Here is a 9,833-nt window from a genome sequence, read left to right on the forward strand (position 1 = left end):
TTAATCAAAGAGGAAATGGACAAGTTGTAAGGCCCCTGGACAGTAAGAGAGGCATTACAGTGGCCGGGGGTTGGGGGCGAGAGGCTATATGGTAATAGGAAGAGAGAGAGAGAGAGAGAGAGAGAGAGAGAGAGAGAGAGAGAGAGAGAGAGAGAGAGAGAGAGAGAGAGAGAGAGAGAGAGAGAGAGAGAGAGAGAGAGAGAGAGAGAGAGAGAGAGAGAGAGAGAGAGAGAGAGAGAGAGAAAGAGAGAGAGGGAGAGAGAACTTTAGGCGCTTATTGCGACTCCTTAGCGCTCGGGGGGGGGGGGGGGTGCTGAGCGGTCAAGGTGGTTTCACGAGGAGCCAAAAGGGCTCGTGGGCATTACGTCAGTCGATCGAAATAAGATACACTGAACGACCAAAACTCACCACAACAGCTACCTAGAGACGAGATCGTAAGTGTCCAGAGGATCCTGGGGAGGACGACCAAGTGGGCCGCAGAGCACCCCGTGGACCCTGGACAGCTAAAACGACCCATGAGCGGTTGAAGGGGCCCGGAGCACACAAAGAGTCATCAGCGTTTGATGCGGCCGCTCTGATACCAAACAGACTCTGAGTATTCTCGGGAAGATCCCTTTGGTGTCAATGAGAGACTTTGGAAGGTCAGGGGAGCACCAAGTAGCTATAAATGCCCTCAAGAGACCAGATGGCCGCCAGGCGGCTACTGAGCGCCCAGAGCAGGGGCAGCAGAGGCAGTACGGCGCTGCGCGAACTTGTTGGTTGGCAAAGAAACTCCTACCGACGCTCTAGTTCAGTGTGGTGGTTCCTCATCTCACTGCACGAACCGAGAGGACCTGTCCCACGGGCGCTTGCCTGCGCAGCCCACCTCCACTGCTGGACGCTCCCTACGTCTTCCACTCAGGGTTTGCGCAGGCTCGAACGGATATGGACCCTCGACCCCCGCGGGATCCCCAGCCATGTCACCATAGGTGATGATGTGACTTTGCGCTTTTATGGATGTGGCGTATCTGAGAATGCACCTCTTCTACCCTTTGGCAAAGCCGATATCATTTGTCTGGTCAACACTTGCATTTGAGTGCCATAAACTGAAGGCGTCGCTTTAGCACTACAGCCACCTATAGCTTGCATCAGTTTGGGGATTGGCCACAAATTGTCTCGCGATCAGACGTTGTCGGCGTACCATGATGAGACTCTGTAACGTCGCCGCGATTAGCTATCACGCCGGACTGTTCCGTAAGCCCGATCGGCCAACGCGCGGTGGCGCTATAAAGCTGCGGCTCGGGCGGAGTCCCGTGTCAGTGGTGCGCCCGGAGTCACCATGCGGTCGCAGATCCTGCTCACCCTCTGCTTGGCAGCCGGTGAGTGCTGGCGATTGATATCAGATCAACAAGGCGGACAGCCACCGTGGCCGAAGCGATTGCTAGCAAATAGTTGCAGGCTCTTTTGGCTTTCGATTGTTGTGCCGATGGCTGAAGTGCTTTTGCCTACTGCACAATTTCAATATGTGGTGTGGGGCAACCCATGAGTGCGAAGGCAAATCATAAAAGAACTGTTTTAAAGATGTCAACTAAGGTATAGCAAACGTTAATAATGCATCCCAGACAACCCTCCCTCTTTGTGTCGCCGGTACCTAAATGGGTATGTCTTTGCATGGCATCGTATGCCATCGTGCTATAATGCACAGGATAACGGCATAGCTCAGTTGCGCAAGAGTTACGCAAGGTGTTTGTGAGTGCACCTTTCAATGGCACTTGTCTCTGTATCAGCCTGGCCAAACACGTAAGCTCACCTTGGGATGTAGATAACGACCAACTAAAGCTGACTGCAACAGCTTTCAGACCCCATCAGAGTCATGAATCATTTCTCATGCACCTCTTCAGTCAGTTTTTTAGAGTTAGTGAATAAAATGAGCTTGTGCAAATTTGACAGCGCAGCTGGAGGGCAAGTTTTCCGGTTGAGGTTTACGCTAGATCGCATGTGCAATAAATATTTCGTCAACACGTTAACCAGTGATATCTGGGCGTTAGGTTTTCTCTTCCGAAATTGTCGTTCTCAATACGTCACAGAAGACATACATTATGCCGTTGCTGCCAAATACAACGCTAACGCCGTGGAATATGCAGTGATGTTTCCTTTTGTCACCTTTCGTCAATATGCCGTGTGTTATCCTATGGTGGCGGCTCCTATGAACACACGCTATATTTGTCCTCGTCTGGGGCCCCATTTCATCTGTTATTGCCTGCGTGTCATGCACTGACACCTCCAAAACGCATTCTGAACGTTCGCCTAATACCATTCACACTGGCCGGTGCCCAATCCCACTCAAGCAGCCTAAACACTGGCTGGGCTATTTGTTTGCCGCTTGGATGTCTCCTCGGCCCAGCTTCCGTGCGTGGTACCGCGTCGGCCATGGGCTGTGTGGCCGCCGGCACCGGCCGCCGCCTGCCCGTCCCGGTATCTCGCTCGGACGGCGCCGGGCGCCCGCGTATCCGGGGTGCGGGGGAGGTCAGAGCGGAGGCACTCCGTCTCTCGAGTGTTTGCCTCCGGGGCACAGAGCGTCGCAGCGCTATCGCTGCCTGACGGCTCGGATTAGCGCCCGTCGGGTGTGGTGGGGGGGGGGGGGGAGGGCACGCCGCCGTCGGCTGACCTTGCGGGTTTCTTCTGAGGCCTCTGGCAACGCATGGCTCATTTCTGGCGTTTGCGACTGTTTACCTACCGACGCAAATGGTTGCCATGACTACGGGTAGCACTTCAGTTTTTCAAAACCATGGTAAGGAAATGCTGCTCGTGGCGGGAATCGAACTCAGATACCTTCATCTAAACAGCGTCAATATCATACCTTCATGTCTGGCACCCTCACCAATGCAGAGTGTGGTGACCTACAGGATATTTAGGCCTAGCACACCATGCACTCTATTGACGAGGATTTGCAATGGAGGGGTCATGAAGTGGGACGGAGTGATGTGGAGTGGCCGGTTCTTCACGAAGATCCGCAGTTTTATCCTGGGTCGGCGGCGTATCGTGGCGCTCGCTTCACGGATCGGCGGTCTACAACACCAAAGCAGCGCGTCTCTGAGCGGCCTCCACCCTGTTGTGCTGTCGACAGGCCTGCAGGCGGCGCCCGAGCGACCGGAGGGAGGCCTCTCATGCCCCCGCTCCCAGGGCCTCTTCGCGCACCCCTTCGACTGCAGCAAGTTTCTGCACTGCGACCATGGTCATCCGTACGTCAAGGACTGCCCGGCCAACCTGCACTTCAACCCCAAGATCATGGTGCGTATAGCTCCGACGCCGTCTCCACTCAAGGGTAGGACGTCTCGAAAGATCGGCAAGGCGCCACAAATATCTGTAAAGTCAACCCATTCCACGCATCACGAGTGGCACCACAAGTTTAAAACCGAGCGTTTGTAAAGGACGGTGGGCCGTGCTATGCCAACTTTTGGTGAACGCTTATTTCCACGTCTGTGCGTCCGCCTTGGAAGCCCCAGGCCTGATTGTGGATCAAAGTCTGCTGAGGCTTTACCAATGGTGTTTTGCAGTTGTAGCTTACACGTTCCATGAGTAAGGGCGTCCCAAAATGCAACATGTCAGCGGCTGAAATCACGACTTTCGTACTATACATGCGTTGCCGTTCATCATTAATATGTGAAATAATGGGAAAGCATACGTATTAACAAATTACCTGCATCCCTACACGGACAAACAAATTCTTGCACAGCCCTTGGGTTATTAGGTAGTGGGCGGTGAGTACTATAGATATGATTGCGGCAATATGTTCTTGTCTTTGTTGTGTTTTTATTATGAGTGTTTTTTATGCATCAAAGTAAGGATAGGATTTCGTCTTAGTTTAACTGGTAAAGCTTCGTTCATCCTCTCCGCACTAAAGTATGTTTTCTAGATATGAATGCACAAGTTTCATCCTCAGAAACTCAAACCATATTTTTGTACCATTTAGACTTTTTCGATGATGAGACAGGATCTCAAGACGTAAGAATGTACAGACTGACGTGTATATATATATATATATATATATATATAGATATATTATATATATATATTTGATATATATATATATATATATATATATATATATATATACGTCATAACCACCCCTCACCCCCATAACCATCGAATGTACTTTTTTATCCGCCCAGGACTACCTTTATCGACACTTGCCGTTCTCACATTGCTACAACCCGGCGTTGTTCCGCCGCCCGCCGCTGGCTGTCAGCGGCATCGCCCGCTGGGCGTCGCCCTCATGGCGTCACGCGCTCTGATTGGACCGCCGGCGGTGGTCGGCAGGTGTGTGATTGGCCGGAGCAGGCGGGCTGCCGGCCGGGCACGCCCACCGACCCGCCCACGCCCGACGTGCCGCCTGAGCCCGGCATGGAGTGCGACTGCGAGTGCTGCCTGAAGCCCAACGGCGACGACTGCACCACCTTCTACCTGTGCAAGGTGGGTGTACAGGCCTGACCGGTCGCTGACTCCTGGCACTAGGGTGTGGACTGAGAGTATCTGTTCAACTGAAACAGGGCACGGATGGAATAGTTGTTCGGACTATCGTCCTGGTCTCGTGCGTTAGTATGCACACACACAACGCCTCGCCCAGTCAACTCTCAGGCCGTCGTCAGGTGTTTCTAAGTCCTAGACCATGGCCACCCGTACGTCAAGGACTGTCGGGCCAACCTGCAATTTTGTACTCAATAATACCCTGCCCTGCGAAGCCCAGTTGGTTGAGCACTGGGCTGGCAATTAGGAGACTCGGCTCGAATCCCAGCAATTCCAAGAATAAAAGTTGGGTTGGTGCGCGTACGTGGCTGAAAGCCAAGCGTCATCCAGTCCTCCGCAAGACTATTCTGTCCTTGGAATTGCTGGGATTCGAGCCGGGTCTTCTGATTGCGAGTCTAGTGCGACGACCGTCGGAGGTTATAGGGAGCCAGCCATCTTCCCGTGCTTCACACTTGCTGTTAGATCGGACGCGCCCGACTTAATCGGTGATGCCAGACTTCTCAACAAAAAAAGTTTGAAAAGCTCAAAATTTCGCTTTGAAGTAACCACTCCGACTCAAGAAATATAATTGGACTCGTAATACTTTTCTGCTGCATGGCGTTTCCCAACGTGTATTCTACAATATCACATTATGTTCGCAATCCTACGATCACTGACTTGTCAAAATGGTGCTCAAAATATCTACGAAAGCTTGAAACATTTCATTTCTGTAAAAGCATATACAAACATGAAGCTTTTATCACGCAAATTCAACGAAGCGTCATACTAAAGCTTTCATTTCCCCATCGCGTTTAAAACAGTGTCTCTTCGATGCGTTCTTTAGCTGCGGGAAAAGCATATCACAAGGTCTATATTGACGCACGGGTGCACACTTCAGCCAATGCGCTTCTCGGCAAATGGCCTGTATTCGAAGTCACATCGCGGCTGGACCACCCCACACACAACGGCGAACTGCCGCACGCAACGCCGACAGAGAGACTCCCCTACGCGCCCCGAGCAGCACCTCTTATCCTCCTTTCGAGCCCACCCGTACCACGATCGGCGTGCGACTCGCCGGCACCCCCGCGTCCCACCCCACCGCGTCCACGCCCAGTTTCCGTGCTGGCCGTAGGGCCGGGGTCGCAGGGACGGTAAACTAAACAAAACATAAATCTAAAGGGAAACTCGACAGGGGACAGCTACATGGCCCTCGCCGCCCGCTGTGCCAATCACATACATTTATCTTTAATGACGTCATTTATGCCAGTAGAGGTGCCCCTTTAGGACCCGCGTGCCCGTGATGCACGGGATTAAACAGCTCAAGCGTGGTATCTCAAGTCCGTAACAGCTGACGACGGTCTTTAGCAGATTCTGTCATCGTTATGACGTCGACAGTGTATATGATGACGGTAACCGCGACAGTCGCAGTTGTCGCAGACTAGGGCTACACTCTGGGGTTACCGACAAAACGAAATAATTGTGCTGCGACAAAATTTTGGCAGTGTGCTCCAGGAAAGAACCTAATGAAAAAGTGACCTCGTAAAATCTTCACGGTGGTTTAGTGTGGCTAGCCTGTGCAATCGTAAAACCTAACTGGTTCTGAGATTTCATCAGAGCATGTTTTTTAATTACGCTCCAAAGGTGGGACACTCTTTTCATTGGCCGAGGCATTATGTGTATGCCAACACGCCAGACGAGAGCGATGGTTCGGACCCTTGTTCCATCTGTGATGCTAATGCCTTGTCTCAATTATTCCGTAAAATTCCATTACGATTGTGTGATGACAAAATAACGCCGACGTCTGGCGGCTGCTGACCATCTCGCACTTTTCCAAATTGTCTCGAGATTCCAATCAAGCGTTGAAAGGATCGAAAGCGATTACTAGAAAGTTGAGACCTCTTCGAGCAGCTGAAAGCTTCGCCGATGCGCAGTGCGCCTCCCCGACGCCGACCTTGTGTCTTCTGTTGGATGAGATGTGATTAGCGAGGTCGTCAGCTGTGCACAGGTGGACAGATCTCTTGGTGGACCACTGGAGGAGTGTGATCTGAATCGGGTGAACGTTCGCCGCTGTTGCAGGATGGCAAGGCCTACCTGGAGACTTGCGCCACCGGCCTGGTGTACAACCCCAACATCCAGAACTGTGACCTGCCCAGCAATTACAACTGTGGTAAGAGGGCCGTCAAGGTCCGAGCCGGGAGGTCAGGTGGGTCAGGCCGGTGGGCGGCCGATGGGCCAGTGACCCGGGTGTGGTGGGCACTCACTGCGGCTGACCTTCTGTTCCAGGTGGTCCCGAGCCGACGCCCAGTCCGTTTGATTGTCCCACCGACGGACTGTTCCCCAATCCGGCCGACTGCCACACCTTCTTCCACTGCTCCAATGGAATCTCGTACAAGAAGAACTGTCCCGCTAACCTCGACTTTGACGCGCGGACAAAGCGGTGCGAGTGGCCAAACCAGGCCGGCTGCCGGTACCCAGCCTCGACCACTAAGAAGCCTCCCGAACCCACTACGCGCTCCACCACTACAACCAAAGGGCCGGACTTCGACTGCCCCACCGGAGACGGGCTCTTCCCCAATCCGGAGGACTGTCATACGTTCTTCCATTGTTCCAATGGAATCCCGTACAAGAAGGACTGCCCTGCTAATCTCGACTTCGACGCCAAGACGAAACGGTGCGAGTGGCCAGACCAGGCCGGCTGCCGGTACCCAGCCTCGACCACTCAGAAGCCGCCCGAACCCACCACGCGCTCCACCACTACAACCAAACGGCCGGACTTCGACTGCCCCACCGCAGACGGGCTGTTCCCCAACCCGAAGGACTGCCATACGTTCTTCCATTGTTCCAATGGAATCCCGTACAAGAAGGACTGCCCTGCTAATCTCGACTTCGACGCCAAGACGAAACGGTGCGAGTGGCCACCAGGCCGGCTGCCGGTACCCAGCCTCGACCACTCAGAAGCCGCCAACCCACCACGCCTCCACCACTACAACCAAACGGCCGGACTTCGACTGCCCCACCGCAGACGGGCTGTTCCCCAACCCGAAGGACTGCCATACGTTCTTCCACTGTTCCAATGGAATCCCGTACAAGAAGGACTGCCCTGCTAATCTCGACTTCGACGCCAAGACGAAACGGTGCGAGTGGCCAGACCAGGCCGGCTGCCGGTACCCAGCCTCGACCACTCAGAAGCCGCCCGAACCCACCACGCGCTCCACCACTACAACCAAACGGCCGGACTTCGACTGCCCCACCGCAGACGGGCTGTTCCCCAACCCGAAGGACTGCCATACGTTCTTCCACTGTTCCAATGGAATCCCGTACAAGAAGGACTGCCCTGCTAATCTCGACTTCGACGCCAAGACGAAACGGTGCGAGTGGCCAGATCAGGCCGGCTGCCGGTACCCAGCCTCGACCACTCAGAAGCCGACCAAACCCACCGCACCCTCCACCACTACAACCAAACGGCCGGACTTCGACTGCCCCACCGCAGACGGGCTCTTCCCCAACCCGAAAGACTGCCATACGTTCTTCCAGTGTTCGAACGGAATCCCCTACCTAATGGACTGTCCGGCCAACCTCGAATTCAACCCGGTCCTCCTCGTCTGCGATTGGCCAGAGCATGCCGGCTGCTCGAATAAGACCACACCCACTACGCCCGCAGTGTCCCCCACCACACCCCGCACGCCCGCTACCACTCCCAAACGGCCGGACTTCGACTGCCCCACCAGCACCAGCAGCGGGCTGTTCCCCAACCCGAAAGACTGCCATACGTTCTACCAGTGTTCGAACGGAATCCCCTACCTAATGGACTGTCCGGCCAACCTCGAATTCAACCCGGTCCTCCTCGTCTGCGATTGGCCAGAGCATGCCGGCTGCTCGAATAAGACCACACCCACTACGCCCGCAGTGTCCCCCACCACGAGGCCGGTTGTCACCACCACCAAGAAGGACTTCGACTGCCCCACCAGCAACGGGCTGTTCCCCAACCCGAAGGACTGTCATTCGTTCTACCACTGCTCGAACGGGTACCCTTACCTGAAGGACTGTCCCGCTAACCTTGAGTTCAACCCGGTGCTCTTGGTGTGCGACTGGCCCAATCACGCTGGCTGCGGCGGCCACCCGCAGCCCACGCCCGACTACCCGGTCACCACGCCGGTGCCCGACGACGACATCGTCTGCCCGAACAAGAGCTGCGCGTGCAGGTGAGAGCGCGCGGGCCGCTCGGCCTCGGCCGCGGGGAAGGGGCGCCTGAGCCTCGGCTGTTCCGTCTGGCAGGCGCCGAGCAGATCTCAGATGTGGTCATGTCATGTCAAGGTCTATTTCGATTTATCGGTCGATATATATATATATATATATATATATGTATATATATATATAATATATATATGTATATATATATATATGCATATATATATATATATATATATATATATATATATATATATATATATATAGACACACGACGCTCGTCAAAGGTCATGTGGGGCCGTCGACTGCTGCCTGACTGCTGTTCCGTGCTCCAGATCTCTGGAACGTACAGAAACGAGGGTCCATTTCTCTTTCACGCACAACTTAGCAGGTAAAACCAGGCGGCAAAATTCCGAGCTTTAAACTAAGCTCACTTTCGGTTTCTTCTTTCAGTAATGTCATGGAGGCGAGGACACTCCTCCGTTGAGCACTCCGTGTCTTGCCATTGGAGGGTTATGTGTCAAAGCGGATTTCGCCTGCCAGACGCGACAGCCGACTAGTTCAGGCACATTCTGTGATGACCTGGATCACGAGCTTGGTTATAGGCTAAGAATTGCATGCCGATGTACCTGTAGAAGTGCGTTTGTTTTTGTGTGGCTGGGATGTAGAGCCTCTTGGCTGGCAGCCATCCCCACCGTCCTGTCCTTGAACAGAGTAGGCTTTGGAGTGTTGGCTTTGGCCTTGTGCTGCTAGCAAGAACAATGCTGCTGTAACGCATGCCCGTTTTTGCGGGAAGTAAAGGCCTAAATATTAAGGTTCTAAGACGCTTGATTCGCTGGTCAGGAAAGTATTCCTTTGTATACGCTGATACGATTTTGTGCCGGTGGCACACGCAGGCCGCCGCCGCAATTTTGTGGCGACATCAACTCGTTTCTAAAAAAGCACTTCATATTTCCGTTGACCAGTATTTCAGCCGTCCTTACTGCCTGCTTTTAATAGAATGAAATCCGGTCCATTGCTGTTGTTGGCAGGTTAAGTATACACAGACGTGGGTAGAACTGTTGAAACGATTCTTCAGGATTTGTCAGCAGTGACAATCGGAAAGATGGCTGCCAGTCATTTTATGCAAGAGTGAAGTGGATGGCTAACTTACGCAAACA

The 9,833-nt window shown here is 53.5% G+C and overlaps 2 protein-coding genes across 4 annotated transcripts in view; both read left to right on the plus strand.

The window, feature by feature from the left end:
* The first annotated feature begins 1,283 nt into the window (after positions 1-1,283).
* LOC119102591 (chitin-binding domain protein cbd-1) overlaps positions 1,284-9,833 on the plus strand; it is a 25,358-nt gene continuing 16,808 nt past the window's right edge. For all 3 annotated transcript variants that reach the window (XR_005094716.1, XM_037226022.1, XM_037226023.1), the window contains exons 1-5: positions 1,284-1,358; positions 3,107-3,270; positions 4,300-4,452; positions 6,562-6,652; positions 6,769-7,231. Coding sequence is in view for 2 of the 3 variants with exons in the window: in XM_037226022.1 (XP_037081917.1) it covers positions 1,319-1,358; positions 3,107-3,270; positions 4,300-4,452; positions 6,562-6,652; positions 6,769-7,231 (911 nt within the window). In the remaining variant the exon portion in view is untranslated. The remainder of the gene's footprint in view (positions 1,359-3,106; positions 3,271-4,299; positions 4,453-6,561; positions 6,653-6,768; positions 7,232-9,833) is intronic.
* LOC119102592 (peritrophin-1-like) lies at positions 7,950-8,742 on the plus strand. The gene is made up of 2 exons (XM_037226024.1): positions 7,950-8,156; positions 8,403-8,742. Exons 1-2 carry the CDS (start codon positions 8,044-8,046, stop codon positions 8,689-8,691), a joined length of 402 nt encoding a protein of 133 aa, XP_037081919.1. The 5' UTR covers positions 7,950-8,043; the 3' UTR covers positions 8,692-8,742.

This window comes from Pollicipes pollicipes, unplaced genomic scaffold (assembly GCF_011947565.3).
Source record: "Pollicipes pollicipes isolate AB1234 unplaced genomic scaffold, Ppol_2.1 Scaffold_5724;HRSCAF=6776_pilon_pilon_pilon, whole genome shotgun sequence".
In the NCBI taxonomy this organism is placed as follows: domain Eukaryota; kingdom Metazoa; phylum Arthropoda; class Thecostraca; order Pollicipedomorpha; family Pollicipedidae; genus Pollicipes; species Pollicipes pollicipes.

Bases quoted from the DNA above. Each gene is read 5' to 3' on its own strand.
- LOC119102592 (XM_037226024.1), top strand. From the start codon at position 8,044: ATGGACTGTCCGGCCAACCTCGAATTCAACCCGGTCCTCCTCGTCTGC. The intron at 8,157-8,402 runs CACACCCCGCAC...AGTGTCCCCCAC, and splicing joins ACGCCCGCAGTGTCCCCCAC to CACGAGGCCGGTTGTCACCA.